Source organism: Eleutherodactylus coqui, chromosome 11 (genome assembly GCF_035609145.1).
Source record: "Eleutherodactylus coqui strain aEleCoq1 chromosome 11, aEleCoq1.hap1, whole genome shotgun sequence".
Lineage (NCBI taxonomy): Eukaryota > Metazoa > Chordata > Amphibia > Anura > Eleutherodactylidae > Eleutherodactylus > Eleutherodactylus coqui.
This window is the reverse complement of record NC_089847.1, coordinates 133,784,733-133,802,770: the sequence shown is the minus strand read 5'-3', so window position 1 is coordinate 133,802,770 and position 18,038 is coordinate 133,784,733. Positions and strand designations below refer to the sequence as shown.

General features: G+C 47.6%; 1 protein-coding gene across 2 annotated transcripts in view; it reads right to left on the bottom strand.

The window, feature by feature from the left end:
* The window catches only part of MICAL2 (microtubule associated monooxygenase, calponin and LIM domain containing 2), a 229,108-nt gene that overhangs the window by 10,867 nt on the left and 200,203 nt on the right, over positions 1–18,038 (bottom strand). For both annotated transcript variants that reach the window (XM_066583556.1, XM_066583555.1), the window contains 3 exons: positions 17,433–17,521; positions 10,788–10,880; positions 4,235–4,328 (listed from right to left, as the gene is read on the bottom strand). In XM_066583556.1, the coding sequence (XP_066439653.1) occupies positions 4,235–4,328; positions 10,788–10,880; positions 17,433–17,521 (276 nt within the window). The remainder of the gene's footprint in view (positions 1–4,234; positions 4,329–10,787; positions 10,881–17,432; positions 17,522–18,038) is intronic.

Sequence of the window (18,038 nt, the reverse complement as noted above, 5' to 3'; positions counted from 1 at the left end):
ATTCATTTCTATGGAGGTTAAGGAGATGGCAGTAGGACCCCCATCTATCCGACATTTATGGATATGGAAAGCCCCATTATTGCATCACTTTGAGGGGCACATAGGGCCACTATTTCTTTGTGGGGCTGTATAGGAGGCACTATTACTTTGAAGGGCACAAAGGGACATTTATAACTTTGAGAGGTTCAGGGTGGCACTATTATTTTGTAGAATCAGAATGGCACTGTAGCACAAGGAGTGTTATTACTATGGATGGCACTATTACTTGGAGATGGTACAGGGTGGCACTATTACTTTGTATGGATATATAGGAGGCACTATTAATTTGAGGGGGCACAGAGGGACATTATAACTTTGATGGGCTCGGTGGTATTATTACTTGGAGGCAGCACAGAGTGGCATGATTACTTTAAGGGGTCACAGAGTGGCACTATTACTTGAGGGGCTCAAAGTGGCACCAATGGAGGTGGCACAAAATGGCACTGTTACATTGAGGGGGCAAAGAGTGACACTATTAATTTAAGGGGACACAGAGGGGCACTATTACTTTGAGGGAGCACACAGGACATTATAATTTTGAGGGTCTCAAAGTGGTACTAGAGTACAGAGGGGCATTATTACTTTGAGGAGGCACAAAGTGGTACTGTTTGAGGACGTGGCTTATGATGAAAATCATTGCCACGGCACACGTGGTGTGTGACAGGCATCATCTCTCTTTTCATTCTTTGATATCTGTGGGGTCTACATCCTACTATTCCCTACATACAGGTGGCATTTGTTAGCTCTGTGGGCTAGGGGGCTGTGATGGTGAGGGGAAAGCATTAGCCCCATGCCACTGTGGCTTTAGATTGTAAGCTGTACAGTTCAAGGCCCGCTGTTTCGTGGTCATACATGTAATCGCACAGTGATGTGGGAAATGAATGAGCTGCCGCCCTGCAGCCTCCGGCGGCCTCATAAGTCACCCTCGTCTTAGAGAAAAAATAATGTAGAAAATCCCAACTTCTTTGCATCATGTTAATGTCAGCAGAAGAAATCAGATTTCTGAGCTTGCAGCATAATTAGATCCAACTCATCCACGTCAGAGCAACCACCATCAAGCACAAATGTCGCCTGTAATGGGTTAATTGGCCGGTTAATACATATTACTCTCATTTATCAGCAACACTTAGCTCTCAAGTCTGCCTGAAAAGACACATTTCACAATTAGCCAAATCATCTTCAGCATCCCAATCAGCTTAATGGTGGAAATGACATTACTGCGATATATGGAGGGAGTGTGCGATCTCCGGCTGAGATGATTGGTTGTATTTCATATAGTCCGTCCGTCCGTCTATCAATCAATCATGTGGTCTTGATTGTGTCAATAGTTATTTCATGTATCTGGGGTTTGCTATCATATATAGGGGTTGTTACCTTGTATCTGAGGGTTCTTATCATGTATTGGGGTGGGGGGGGGGTCTTATCATGTGTATTGAAGTTGTGTATCTGTGGCTTGTTATCATATACCTGCCGGATCTTATGCATCCAGGTGTAAAGGGTCATTTACATGGGACGATTATTGCTCAAAATTCATTCAAACTGATGAAAATTAGCGATAATCGTCCTGTGTAAATACAGAAAATAAAATCGATTACTATCTGTTCACTTTTCTTTATCGCTGACTTTCCTCTGCATAAAAACATCCCTGGATCGCGGGTTTCTCGCTGCATGGACACGCTCCCCGCACACTCATCCACATAGAATGTGAAGCGCTGAGCGAGAAACCCCGCGATCCAGCAGTGTTTGTCTGTCCAAACACTCTGCACAAGTGCTAACGATCTAGATGGGACTTTAGTACCTTGCATCAAAAGTCATTATCACGTATCTGTGGGGTCATTATCAGGAGTCTCTGAGTTTTTCATATATCTGTGGTTTACTATCATGTATCTTGATGTTTGTTACCATGTATCTGGGGGTCATTAACTTGTACTTGTGGATCATTTTCTTGTATCTAGGGGTCATTATTATCTATATGAGGGGTGTTTTTGTACATCTGAGGGTCATTAATATGTATCTTGGGGTTCCTATGTATTTTGATATTTGTTACCATGCGTCTGGGTGTTGGTATCCTATATTTAATGGACCATTTATACGGGACAGTTATCACTCAAACAAATAATCATCCAGTGTAAATGCAAAAACATAGTTCACTATTCGATATCGCTGACTTTCGGTCAGTATAAAAGCCATCGCAGGGTCATGGGGTTGTCGTTCAGTATAAACACTCCCCATTCAGTGCTTCACTTAAGGCCCTTTTACACTCAACGATTGTCACTCAAAATTCGCCCAACAGCCATCTTTTGAGCGATAAGCGTTGTGTATAAATGTGCGCTCATCATGCACTTACCTGCACTTTTCGTCCATCGCTGAGTTCAGCTCCACTTAGCTTAAAATCCGTCATCCTTGATAAGACGGACCGCACGCGGAGTTCTTCGCGGGCAGCACTTATAAAATTCTTTCAGCTGCTGTCCCGCTGGAGAACAATAGTGATGTATTTAGAGAACAGACCACCCGCTGTTCTCCAAATACTGTACATGCAAATGGAACTAGTTAGCTACTAATGGGCAGATTAGACCATTAGTAGCTATTACAAAATGATCGCTCAAAACTGTCAGTTTCTGACGAATTTTGAGCGATCATCTGTGTGTGTAATTGGGCCTTTAGATTGTAAAGTGCTGCGCAAGAAGCCAGAATCCAGCGGTGAGGTCTGCCAGTCTAAACACTCTGAACGAGCACTAATGTCCTTAGCGGTGACGCCAGCGCTCGAGCATTCATTTAGACTGTTGTCCCTTGTTATCTTGTATCTGGGGGTCGTTATCTTATATTTGAGGGTCATTATCATACACCTGTGGAGTGTTTTTGTACATCTGTTGGTTATCTTGTATCTGGGAGTTGTTTTTGCACATCTGCAGGTTGTTACCATGTGTCTGGAGGTCGTTATCTTGTATCTGCGGGTTGTTAGAATGTATCTTATCGCTGTTATCATACGGCTTTGGAGTTATTATGCATCTGAGGGTCATTAATGACGTTTCGTCAGGCACACTGGCCATAGTTTTACAATTCACAGATGTGTAACGCATGAATTAATGATGAATTGCTTCATTAATGGGTCCATTGATTAACAATGTGAAGAGCATTGATCGTTGATCCAATTAGATCAGGATTTTCACATCTATGGTCCGGCTTCACTCAGGTCAAGAGGTTGCAGTGAATATACATAAATGGACTGCTGTTATAATGGTGAAGACATCGCAGCCAGTGATGTAACTGATCCAGAGGGGGCCAATAATCCTAATGTAATTACTATATGATTGTTCTTCATTAGAAAACTGAGGGTCTCCTCTCCGGGGGGCTCCACCATTACTTCTGATCTTTATTAGATCATGTGAGGGCTGCCATACAACTGCAGGTGATGACCCCCAAACAAAAAAAAGATGAGTTTTGTAATTTTAGTTTTTTTTTGCATATTTATTATGATTGGCTACTTTATAATATTCTATGCTGGTAATTATAGTCATCATATAATTTATTGTGTTTTATTCCATTCTCTTGTATTGTTTCGCTTTTCCTTTGATCTGCAGAATAAAATCCATCATCCTTGGATGACTGTGAAGCCCACTTGTGTTGGGGGATGTCGTTGCTGTCCGAAGCCCTGCCTGCACTGTAACACTGTGTGGCAGCTCCCCAATCAATTGGATTCAGCTAGCCATAAAAGGTTGGGATGATGAATGGATACTTGGGTTGGCCAGCTGGGTGCAGGTAGGCACAGCTGGCTTTATAGGTGGGCAGCTGAGGCAGGTCAGCAAGGCAGCAGCGTAGTGCATGAGCTGGGGTTTGGCACACCCTGACTCAGCTGGTGGGGTATTGCAATCAACTTGGCTGCCCAATTGTATTTAATGGCTTGTGCCACACCTCTTCCCATATGTGGGGTCTGATATGGTTAAGGCTATGCCCACCCTATCACTGTCATGATATAATGAATGCGCTAGGGGAAGGGCACACATATCAATATGCTAGTGGTGATGCCAAGTATCAGTGTTGCTACTTATACATAATCTTCCTACTCCGCTGCAGGTTGGCACAGCCCTTCAAAGGCCCCCATACTGTGTATTGTGTGCCAACTTCTCTACTCTCTTCTTGAGCGCAAATCCTCCTAATCCTAATAATGCAACACAACATATTTTGAAAAATATACCTGTCTCTCCTCGAAGAGCCTTCTCCAGCTTGATACCTTGTATATCAAGTGCTCGCTGCTTCTCTTCCGTTTCCTGCAGTTGACGTTGTATTGTCTGCGGGAAGAAATGTTTGTTACAATGTTGCAGGCTGATGGTTCAGAACCCGCAGCTGTACTGTAACCATGTCTTATAGGACTACCCTGTTTCCCTGAAAATAAGACATAGCATGATTTTCCAGAATTTTTGAGGATGCAAAATGATTTTTCAGGCTTTTTGAGGATGCTTGAAATATAAGCCCTACTCCAAAATTAAGCCCTGCTAACAGTTAATTAAAAAAGTCAATTTAAATAGTGTCCAGGCAGCTATACATGTAAAAAAGTTAAACCTTTTTGAACAAAAATTAATATAAGACACTGTCTTATTTTCGGGGAAACACGGGTATCACTAAAGAACAGATAGGAACGTCTGTTTATCTGAAACCATTTGCCCAGGTTAGAAAAACAAGGTTGTATCTCTTCGTTGCACTATTGTGGATGCTAAAAAATGTTTCTTATGTAAGGGGTTAATGTTGCGATAGACCTTTATGGGAAAGATGTACCAAAAATGGCACCAAAATGATAGCATGTGCCATAATTTTCACAAAGAAAACTGAGCTTGCCCACGGGAAACTAACTGATTGGCTGATGCTGCGTGCGGAGACTGAAGAAGCTGGAGACGGTGCTGCCTGGGACAGAGAGGAGCAGGATCGACTGGTGCCAATACAGGGAAGGAGAGAGAAGAAGCACAGAGTAGCACTTCCGACTCTGAACAAAACTACTTGGATTGGTAGTAGCAGCGATCTCTGTTCATCAAACTGTAAGTGAGGCTGGCCTCAGCAGAGACTTTAGGTGTGCACACCATTCAGGTTAGAAATAGTTAGCCAGCAGGCCTGCTGCGGAAGACAGAGATTGCACTGGGGAAATCGGACTGTTGGCAAGTTTCCTTTGTTTTAGCCCCCCGCCTGCAGATTTCATGTGTCATGGAAAGTAATGGGATTGCTCTGTTCTTGGCTTTGCAGTTTTAGTTACAGCAATAAGTTCTGCAACTTTCTAGTATAATTTTGGGGAAATTCATAACTCTTTTTACAGCGAATCTCTTGAGTAAAAAAGTCATAAAATTTAGTGTAAGGCCAGTTTCCACCAAAATTTTGTGACTTTTTAAATGCTGCGCTGCTGTCCGCCACCTTCCTAAAAAGGGGGCGTGGCTTGTCAGAAGAGGCAAGGCCTCCCCAAATCGGCATAATTGTGTATAATTTGGCGTAAATTATAGAAATGTACAAAAGATCGGACCTGGCGTACGTTTCTGTGTAGGTTTGCAGAGCAGCCAAGACTTGCCTAATATATGAAGTGCCATGCGCTTCCACATGTATTAGGCGCATTGAACACTGATGGAGAGAATATTGAGACCAGTGTTTGAAATGCCGGTCTTAATATATTTCTCCTTATGTGTTAAGCTTGCTGTCAGTGAATGGGAGCATTTGCTGCAATTGTATGCAGTCTAGACAATCCTCTGCTAGCTAAACATGTCAGCAGCAAAATTCTGTCTCTCGTTTGTATCAGAGCAACACGAGTGGAAATCTTGTCTACGTGCGCAATTGGCTGCATACGGCCCATTACAGTCAACAGGGCTAATTTTGTTCACATGGACCATCGGTCTGTATGAAAGATAGGCCATCTGAATATCCTCTTAGGGTATTAGGGGGCTATGTGCTGTCCATGGAATGAAGAAAAGGCACACAGCCCCAAAATACAGTCATAGGAATGGACCCCAAGGGACAGCACACAGACCTATAACAGCCCATTAGACCAGCTGTACGGGTATTCTTCCACATAAGGCCAATGGTCTGATTTTTATGGGCGCAGCAAATCGGACTGTTTACCTCACAGAGGATTGTTGGATGAAATTGTAACAAACCTTCTGCTGTGAAAAGTATTAGATCTTTACAGATTTCAGTCTATGGATGTAGACAAGAATGTTTTTGTTCATTGTAAGCAAGCAGAGATCTTGAAAATGTGAATATAAAACACATAAGTGGAGATTTACAAAGCAACAGATGCCAGAAGAAGCAGGTGACAACTCCAAGGTGCCAGCACTTTTATGTGATTATGGTTGTCACCATCCAGTTAGAGAAGTTCCTAAGGCAGAAGCAAAACTTGAAGCTCCTGGGCCCCAAATCTGTACGTCATTTCTCTTATGTGACAGCATGGTCTTCATGTCCCTATAGCTTCATGCAATCTATGCAATTGAATAAGGCGCTGGTCACCAGCTTGTAAGGGAGGAACCAGGCGGATGTAGGCTGGTGGTGATCATCCCCCTTAGGTCCAGCCAGCCAGATGATCATCTTCCTCCTTGTGGCATCATCTTGTGGAGCCACATGAATCAATCTCCTCCAGACTCTGTCTTCTCCCCTCTGAGGTTCTGAGGCGCCACTGTCAGCCCATTGGTGCCCCGCAACACAATTGCTTAGTTCTGCTACTGTATTTAGGTTATGATCTTGATTCTGGTACTGCATTTACATACAGAGCTTGGTTCTGGTGCTGTATTTATGTTATGAGTGCTATTCTGGTGCTGTATTTAGGTTACGATATTGGTTCTGGTGCAGTACTTATGAAAGGAGCTTGGTTGTGGTGCTGTATTCATCTTATGCGCATGGTTCTGGTGCTGTATTTATGTTATGAGCGCTACGATATTGTGGTGCTCTATTTCAGTTACAATCTTGGTTCTGGTGCAGTACTTATTAAATGAGCTTGGTTCTGGTGCTGTATTCATCTTATGCGCATGGTTCTGGTGCTGTATTTATGTTATGAGCGCTACAGTATTGTGGTGCTCTATTTAAGTTACGATCTTGGTTCTGGTGCAGTACTTATTAAATGAGCTTGGTTCTGGTACTGTATTCGTCTTATGTGCATGGTTCTGGTGCTGTATTTATGTTATTAGTTTGGTTCTGGTACAGTATTTATCCCCTGAGCTGTTCTAGTGTTCTGCTATCTTGCTGCCTTCTTTACAAGCAGAATACAGGCAGACTGCTTATCAGTGCAATATTTATTGTTATTTTCTTATAATGGGGGTAGTAGTGGAACGCCCCCCAAAAAATTCAGCACAGGGTGACATCTGGCCTAAAGCTGGCACTATACGCTACTTAGGCATATGGATCCTGATAGCGACCTTGGTGCCCACTATGATTCCACCCTGGCCCCAAGCACCTCTGCACCCAGGATTTCTCCAGATATTTGCCTGCTGCTTGCTGTGTCCAGATTTAGATGCGAGTGGCTTACAAGAAAACAGAAACGGGGCTGGCAGGAGGGATTTAGTTTAGCTGTAATTGCCTAAAATTAATGGTTCAGTGTCCATGACTGCACTCTACATTATGCGGCGGCTGTGCCAGCTCTGGGGATTGTGCCTGTAGTATGAATGGGCTAACTGTACCCCACCCCACTCCTCCCCCACCCGCGCCCAGGGAGCGCGCTCTCCTTCATAGCCTAATGTGCTGTAAAGGATGTGAAAGCTTTCGAGACCTTGGAGAACAATCTGAGCGCCACAGAGCAGAAGTCTACACAAACAAGTGGATTCTAAAGAGTTAACAAGTTTCATGGAAGTGCCTGACGGTCATTAAAACTCAGAAATTCTCTCCATGTCAAAAAGTAGTAAACATTCCATCAAACAGGAGAAAAAAACAACTAGTCTGACCGTGTACAGAAAATGCTCCAGCGAGAGAAATATTCTGCAAATCTCCATTATTATTATTCTCTACTCTCAGTATCTGCCGATGCTACATTCTACTCTCTCCTGTCCTGTATATACACACTGCACAGTACCGCTTCTCTCCTGTCCTGTATACACGCTGCACGGTACCGCTTCTCTCCTGTATATACACACTGCACAGTACCGCTTCTCTCCTGTCTTGTATACACACTGCACAGTACCGCTTCTCTCCTGTCCTGTATACACACTGCACAGTACCGCTTCTCTCCTGTCCTGTATACACACTGCACAGTACCGCTTCTCTCCTGTCCTGTATACACACTGCCCAGTACCGCTTCTCTCCTGTCCTGTATACACACTGCACAGTACCGCTTCTCTCTTGTCCTGTATACACACTGCCCAGTACCGCTTCTCTCCTGTCTTGTATACACACTGCACAGTACCGTTTCTCTCTTGTCCTGTATACACACTGCCCAGTACCGCTTCTCTCCTGTCTTGTATATACACTGCACAGTACTGCTTCTCTCCTGTCCTGCATACACTGCCCAGTACCGCTTCTCTCCTGTCCTGTATATACACACTGCACAGTACCGCTTCTCTCCTGTCCTGTATACACACTGCACAGTACCGCTTCTCTCCTGTCCTGTATACACACTGCACAGTACCGCTTTTCTCCTGTCCTGTATACACAGTGCACAGTACCGCTTCTCTCCTGTCCTGTATACACACTGCACAGTACTGCTTCTCTCCTGTCCTGTATACACACGGCCCGGTACCGCTTCTCTCCTGTCCTGTATACACACTGCACAGTACCGCTTCTCTCCTGTCCTGCATACACTGCACAGTACCGCTTCTCTCCTGTCCTGTATACACACTGTACAGTACCGCTTCTCTCCTGTCCTGTATACACACTGCACAGTACCGCTTTTCTCCTGTCCTGTATATACACTGCACAGTACCGCTTCTCTCCTGTCCTGTATACACACTGCACAGTACCGCTTCTCTCCCGTCCTGTATACACACTCCCAGTACCGCTTCTCTCCTGTCCTGTATACACACTGCACAGTACCGCTTCTCTCCTGTCCTGTATACACACTGCCCAGTACCGCTTCTCTCCTGTCCTGTATACACACTGCACAGTACCGCTTCTCTCCTGTCCTGCATACACTGCACAGTACCGCTTCTCTCCTGTCCTGTATACACACTGCCCAGTACCGCTTCTCTCCTGTCCTGTATACACACTGCCTAGTACCGCTTCTCTCCTGTCCTGTATACACACTGCACAGTACCGCTTCTCTCCTGTCCTGTATACACACTGTACAGTACCGCTTCTCTCCTGTATATACACACTGCACAGTACCGCTTCTCTCCTGTCCTGTATACACACTACACAGTACCGCTTCTCCCCTGTCCTGTATACACGCTGCACGGTACCGCTTCTCTCCTGTATATACACACTGCCCAGTACCGCTTCTCTCCCGTCCTGTATACACACTACACAGTACCGCTTCTCCCCTGTCCTGTATACACGCTGCACGGTACCGCTTCTCTCCTGTATATACACACTGCACAGTACTGCTTCTCTCCTGTCCTGCATACACTGCACAGTACCGCTTCTCTCCTGTCCTGTATACACACTGTACAGTACCGCTTCTCTCCTGTCCTGTATACACACTGCCCAGTACCGCTTCTCTCCTGTCCTGTATACACACTGCCCAGTACCGCTTCTCTCCTGTCCTGTATACACACTGCCCAGTACCGCTTCTCTCCTGTCCTGTATACACACTGCACAGTACCGCTTCTCTCCTGTCCTGTATACACACTGTACAGTACCGCTTCTCTCCTGTATATACACACTGCACAGTACCGCTTCTCTCCTGTCCTGTATACACACTACACAGTACCGCTTCTCCCCTGTCCTGTATACACGCTGCACGGTACCGCTTCTCTCCTGTATATACACACTGCACAGTACCGCTTCTCTCCTGTCCTGCATACACTGCCCAGTACCGCTTCTCTCCTGTCCTGTATACACGCTGCACAGTACCGCTTCTCTCCTGTCCTGTATACACGCTGCACAGTACCGCTTCTCTCCTGTCCTGTATACACACTGCTCAGTACCGCTTCTCTCCTGTCCTGTATACACACTGCCCAGTACCGCTTCTCTCCTGTCCTGCATACACTGCCCAGTACTGCTTCTCTCCTGTCCTGTATACACACTGCCCAGTACCGCTTCTCTCCTGTCCTGTATACACACTGCCCAGTACTGCTTCTCTCCTGTCCTGCATACACTGCCCAGTACTGCTTCTCTCCTGTCCTGTATACACACTGCCCAGTACCGCTTCTCTCCTGTCCTGTATACACACTGCCCAGTACCGCTTCTCTCCTGTCCTGTATATACACGCTGCACGGTACCGCTTCTCTCCTGTCCTGTATACACACTGTACAGTACCGCTTCTCTCCTGTCCTGTATACACACTGCACAGTACCGCTTCTCTCCTGTCCTGTATACACGCTGCACGGTACCGCTTCTCTCCTGTCCTGTATACACGCTGCACAGTACCGCTTCTCTCCTGTCCTGTATACACACTGCACAGTACCGCTTCTCTCCTGTCCTGTATACACACTGCACAGTACCGCTTCTCTCCTGTCCTGTATACACACTGCACAGTACCGCTTCTCTCCTGTCCTGTATACACACTGCCCAGTACCGCTTCTCTCCTGTCCTGTATACACGCTGCACAGTACCGCTTCTCTCCTGTCCTGTATACACGCTGCACGGTACCGCTTCTCTCCTGTATGCTGGGTGTAATGATGGGGCTTTGGTCTCACCTGGGCTTTGTGGAGTCTCTTGAGCTCCTCCTGTTTTGCTCGCAGTCTTGCATCCTTTTCCATCTTCCTTTGCTGCTTGGAAGCTCGCGTACTCTGCAGGAACAAGACCCGAGGGGTTAATACTATTTGTATATATCTGATACATAATAATTAAGATAATGGTGGTTTCACATCTTCTGTTCAGGGAGCAGAAAAGGAAAATCCCCGCGGCTGAATGGTTCTGTCTCTTGACGGAACTAAACAGCGCCGGGCAGACCCCATTGACTATAATGCCCACTTTCTGCCCAGCTGCCCGCTTTTGGGAAGGGAGAAAAAGCGCTGCACGTAGTGTTCTTCCAGCCGGATTTGTGATGGAACCCCCGCCCCAAGTATTGCATAGAATATACAGGGGGCTCCATCGGCTGATGGTTCGAGGGTACCAGGACTGTCTCCATAATTCTGCCGCTACGTTTCAGTGACATTAAGAGCCGCTATTTAAGCGATTGTCTACTAGTTCCTTCAGTCTGCAGCCTCGGTGACTACATATGGCAGATATTGGGCGTTTGTTGCTCATCTTGCTGTCGCGTCCCACAACCTGTGATAAAAATTGTATTTTAAGGCAAATTCTCCTTTTATGGTAGAAGAGTCCAGAGTCCTGCAAGCTCTCAGCTCCAGACTGCCTGCCAAACCAGAATGTAAGGAGGCTTCAGGGACGCAATCCAGAAGCCACCGCTGTCCTGGCCTGATTACAAGTCGGAGTGGAGCGGCAGAACTGATCCGACTCCTGGATCCGGAGCGCTCGCAGCCTGTGGAGTCCTTGTATGTTCATGGTGATACATTCTACAGCTCGGGCGTGACATGTTCACATCTGTACTGGGATTACAAACAGAAGTGACTATTCCTTATCAATCTCTTGTATGTCCTGATCCTTTGCTAATCCTCCTAGTTTTGGCCTAATGCTATGGAGAATGGCAAAGCAACAGCACCACCACCTGGTAGTGAAGAGGTACTGCATGAGATTGATTGATTAAACCTAATATGCAAAGTTTATAAAAGGTCAGGTGCTTATAATAGCTGTGTTATAAGGAGCGGCTGATATCCGTCACATCCATATCCATACTAATGTTAGCCATGCGGCAGTTACCTTTTCATGGCTAAACCACTGAAGCGATTTTGATGTAATCCGCAGCGAGGCGGAGGGGTAGGGGTGCACATCATAAGCTCGGCCTCCCCAAATGGGCAGACGTTGTGCCGCATGTATGCAATTATTAAGCTAGCAGGGATACTCGGTGTTGCCTGGGATTAAAACTTCACCGAAGGACACATTAACATTAATTATCAGCTATGTAATGGTTTCCTTTTGCTAATTGTAAGTCTTTCCATTTTTTGGTCTTCTAATATGCCGCACGAGTCAGATCTAGCGCACAGCCCCGCTACAGCTTTATGTCCTAGCAAAAGATGACAAGACCAAAAACGTACAGAACGGCGCTGACCGCAGATCGCAGTTACATTGCTGTCACTAGTACAACTTAAAAAAAACTACAAATTCCACGCGGACGACGTCGCAGGTAACAGGCTGGTATGATATGAATGTCTCTAAGGGCTTCTACCCACTAGCGGTTTTTTTTTACGCTGAGATATCGCTGCGTTTTTTCCAATCTTTCTTTCTATATTTAAAATCGCATTGCACAAAAATCGGAAAAGCATAAACTTGCGATTTTTGTGCAATGCGATTTTAACATTAGAGAGTCCCATTGGAAAAAACGCAGCGATATCGCAGCGTAAAAAAAAAGCCCGCTAGTGGGTAGAAGCCCTAAGGCAGCTTTTACACCGTTGAAAAAATTGTGCGAGATTTGTGCATTGCGAGACACACACATCTCGCACGAATATGAAAGCTATTCTTTTCAAATAGCGGTTTTCTTTCCTGCATCGCGGTGCAAGAAAAAGACGCGGCATTTCCCATCTTTGGGTGTTCCCTCGTAACGCCTCGCCCGTTGTTTGCAATGGTGCCGACAAAACATTGCACGACTGCGATGTGATGCGAGGTCTCCCACTGAAGACAATAGGTAACACTTCAGGCTCCTCCAGGGAGAATCGCTGCTTCCCTGAAGTGATGGGAGGCTCGCATCCACGGGGAAATGACGTGTTTGGGAGCCTAATGCAGGGCGAGGTTCGCAGCCTGATATCTCTCGCCCGTGTGACTTTAGCCCTCATCAACAAGCTGCGGAAATAATCCGCACAAAAGCCGCATGGACATTGACATACAGCGCAGAGTTCTTTTCTGTAGCTCGTCAATTTTAGTGACATTTATGTTGCGATATTCATCAAAATACTAATGATCACCTGTCCGTCCGTGAGTGAGTTACATGCTCCGCCTTTGATCACGTGACGGGTGACGTCATCAAAGATCCTAAGACGTGCAGAGCCTGACAGAAGCCCTGTGCTTACAAGACCTGAGATGATGTCACCATCATGTGATCAGTCACCTGGGCTCTGTGTGAGTTACATGCTCCACCCCTGATCACATGACGATGACATAATCACAGGCCCTGTAAGCACATGGCTGCTGGCCGGCTAGGTGTTCGTTAGTATTCCATAGCAACTGAGGCGGCAGGGGGTTGGTAGGGGATGTAGTCTGCTGTAATCTGCAAAGGAAAGAAGAACCTGTGATGACGTCACCATCATGTGATCAGGGGCGGAACATATAACTCACTCGCGATGAAGGACCTGTGATCCCTGTTGTATGGGATGAAGAAAGTATGTAGCAGAGCTGTTTGTGATGTACATGTCGCAGAGCTGTGTGTGTGTGACGTGCATGTTGCAGAGCTGTGTGTGTGACGTGCATGTTGCAGAGCTGTGTGTGTGACGTGCATGTTGCAGAGCTGTGTGTGTGACGTGCATGTTGCAGAGCTGTGTGTGTGACGTGCATGTTGCAGAGCTGTGTGTGTGACGTGCATGTAGCAGAGCTGTGTGGGACGGGCGTGTAGCAGAGCGGTGTGTGTGTGTGTGTGACGTGCGCGTAGCAGAGCTATGGCGCTGAAGGTTATATCAGTACTGAAGCATTATTAGAGCAGTGGTTGATATCCTTCACATATGATATAAATGTCTCTAGAGGTTATATCAGTACTGAAATGTTATAGGAGGAGCGGTTGATACCAGTCACATATGATGTAAATGTCTCTGGAGGATATATCAGTACTAGAGCGTTATAAGAGAAGCAGCTGACATCAGTCAAATATATGATGTAAGTGTCCCTGGAGGTTATATCAGTACTGGAGCGTTATTATAGAAGTGGCTGATATCAGTCACATATGATGTCTCTGGAGGTTATAACAGTAGTGGAGCGTTATAATAGGAGTGGCTGATATCACTCACATATAATAGGCCACTGAAGATTATATGAGTATTGAAGCGTTATAAGCGGTGCGGCTGATATCAGTCACACATGATGTCTCTGGAGGTTATATCAGTACTGAAGCGTTACGACAGGAACGGTTGATATCTGTCACATATATGAAGTATATGTCTCTAGAGCTTATAACAGCACTGAAGCGTTATAGGAGGAGCGGTTTATATCAATCATATCATATGTAAATGTCTCTGAAGGATATATCAGTACTGGAGTATTATAAGAGGATCGGCTGATATCAGTCACATATATGATGTCTCTACAGCAGGGGTGTCTAACCTTCAGCCTGAGAGGATTCTGTAAGGCTGTATAGGGGATGTGAGGATTCTGTAAGGCTGTATAGGGGGTGTGAGGATTCTGTAAGGCTGTATAGGGGATGTGAGGATTCTGTAAGGCTGTATAGGGGATGTGAGGATTCTGTAAGGCCGTATAGGGGATGTGAGGATTCTGTAAGGCCGTATAGGGGATGTGAGGATTCTGTAAGGCCGTATAGGGGATGTGAGGATTCTGTAAGGCTGTATAGGGGATGTGCGCCCCTAGCGGAGAACGTCCGCACGAGGAATTCAGTGCAGATTGTGACTGTGGACTCACTCGCTGCATTGCAATGAATAAAATCTGCATAATTTCCGAATCCATTTGCGGACGTCCGCACGGCTCCCCCTGTAGGTGAATGGGGGTTGAATCTGCCATAAAGCCCCCTTCACATGAGCGTATGTGTATTTGTGCGCCCCTGAGCATGATTAAATGATGTGCAAGCATCAGCGTATTATCATTTCAGGCATGTTCAAAAACGCACCAATTAGGATGGCTAATTAGTCTTTTTCCTGCGTAATTAGGAAAACTACGCACATGTGACCGAACCCACTGAAATCAATGGGTTCTATTATCTGCATATTGCGTGTGCAAATATACATGCAAATCAGCCTGTGTGAAGGGGGCCTTATAGGCGACGATCGCACGCTGCGGATCTGCTGGCCTTATAGGTGACGATCGCACGCTGCGGATCTGCTGGCCTTATCGGTGACGATCGCACGCTGCGGATCTGCTGGCCTTATAGGTGACGATCGCACGCTGCGGATCTGCTGGCCTTATAGGTGACGATCGCACGCTGCGGATCTGCTGGCCTTATAGGTGACGATCGCACGCTGCGGATCTGCTGGCCTTATCGGTGACGATCGCACGCTGCGGATCTGCTGGCCTTATAGGTGACGATCGCACGCTGCGGATCTGCTGGCCTTATAGGTGACGATCGCACGCTGCGGCTCTGCTGGCCTTATAGGTGACGATCGCACGCTGCGGCTCTGCTGGCCTTATAGGTGACGATCGCACGCTGCGGATCTGCTGGCCTTATAGGCGACGATCGCACGCTGCGGATCTGCTGGCCTTATAGGTGACGATCGCACGCTGCGGATCTGCTGGCCTTATAGGTGACGATCGCACGCTGCGGATCTGCTGGCCTTATAGGTGACGATCGCACGCTGCGGATCTGCTGGCCTTATAGGCGACGATCGCACGCTGCGGATCTGCTGGCCTTATAAGTGACGATCGCACGCTGCGGATCTGCTGGCCTTATAGGTGACGATCGCACGCTGCGGATCTGCTGGCCTTATAGGCGACGATCGCACGCTGCGGATCTGCTGGCCTTATAGGCGACGATCGCACGCTGCGGATCTGCTGGCCTTATAGGTGACGATCGCACGCTGCGGATCTGCTGGCCTTATAGGTGACGATCGCACGCTGCGGATCCGCTGGCCTTATAGGTGACGATCGCACGCTGCGGATCCGCTGGCCTTATAGGTGACGATCGCACGCTGCAGATCCGCTGGCCTTATAGGTGACGATCGCACGCTGCAGATCTGCTGGCCTTATAGGTGACGATCGCACGCTGCGGATCTGCTGGCCTTATAGGTGACGATCGCACGCTGCGGATCTGCTGGCCTTATAGGTGACGATCGCACGCTGCGGATCTGCTGGCCTTATAGGTGACGATCGCACGCTGCGGATCTGCTGGCCTTATAGGTGACGACCGCACGCTGCGGATCTGCTGGCCTTATAGGTGACGATCGCACGCTGCGGATCTGCTGGCCTTATAGGTGACGATCGCACGCTGCAGATCTGCTGGCCTTATAGGTGATGACCGCACGCTGCGGATCTGCTGGCCTTATAGGTGACGACCGCACGCTGCGGATCTGCTGGCCTTATAGGTGACGATCGCACGCTGCGGATCTGCTGGCCTTATAGGTGACGACCGCACGCCGCGGATCTGCTGGCCTTATAGGTGACGATCGCACGCTGCGGATCTGCTGGCCTTATAGGTGACGATCGCACGCTGCGGATCTGCTGGCCTTATAGGTGACGACCGCACGCTGCGGATCTGCTGGCCTTATAGGTGACGATCGCACGCTGCGGCTCTGCTGGCCTTATAGGTGACGATCGCACGCTGCGGCTCTGCTGGCCTTATAGGTGACGATCGCACGCTGCGGATCTGCTGGCCTTATAGGTGACGATCGCACGCTGCGGATCTGCTGGCCTTATAGGTGACGATCGCACGCTGCGGATCAGCTGGCCTTATAGGTGACGATCGCACGCTGCGGATCTGCTGGCCTTATAGGTGACGATCGCATGCTGCGGCTCTGCTGGCCTTATAGGTGACGATCGCACGCCGCGGATCTGCTGGCCTTATAGGTGACGATCGTACGCTGCGGATCTGCTGGCCTTATAGGTGACGATCGCACGCTGCGGATCTGCTGGCCTTATAGGTGACGATCGCACGCTGCGGATCTGCTGGCCTTTTAGGTGACGATCGCACGCTGCGGATCTGCTGGCCTTATAGGTGACGATCGCACGCCGCGGCTCTGCTGGCCTTATAGGTGACGATCGCACGCTGCGGATCTGCTGGCCTTATCGGTGACGACTGCACGCTGCGGATCTGCTGGCCTTATAGGTGACGATCGCACGCTGTGGATCTGCTGGCCTTATAGATGACGATCGCACGCTGTGGATCTGCTGGCCTTATAGGTGACGATCGCACGCTGTGGATCTGCTGGCCTTATCGATGACGATCGCACGCTGTGGATCTGCTGGCCTTATAGGTGACGATCGCACGCTGCGGATCTGCTGGCCTTATAGGCGACGATCGCACGCTGCGGATCTGCTGGCCTTATAGGTATAAATTACAGTGCAATTAGGTGCAGATTCCATTTTCTGACACACGGGCATCTAAAGACGCGCCAACTTCACCAAAAGGGGGTTACTACCTTGAATGAAACAGACCGCTTCTTGGCGCTCTCCTCGTCAGATGAGGTGTTGTACGTCTCCGATTTGGTCGCTCTGGTGTCTTTCCCTTCTGCAAAATATAAATATGTGACAACGTTTGTTCCAGACGCGTTTCATGGTCACCGCTGACTGCAACACAAGCCTCACTAGCGACACCTAGAGGTTCTGGTCTGATACAACATTCACACCCATGTCGGATCAGTAACGGACAGGTTGGCGGCTCACGATGACAAACACTCTTAAAGACACACTCCCTAATTAACAATGTTGCCGTGTTTCATATGTGATTGTGTAACGCTCGCCATGCATCAGTAATTGAGTAGATGGAAATACGAGTTCTCGTCTGCCAGCTCGTAAACAGATTAGCCTGGTACCGTCTGGCACCGTTACACCACATGACATCTGCTCAGCGGCGTCATCGTGTCTGCTGCTTCTTTAAAGCACAAATGGGCGGCGACATCGCAGTTCTGTCAGCGCTCCCAACAACATCAATATTTCAGTCATTCGCGCCCGGCACAAACAAACAACAGCTTTATTTTTTTAATGTGGCAACGAAACGCGCCAAAATATCAGCTCTAAGATGGCGG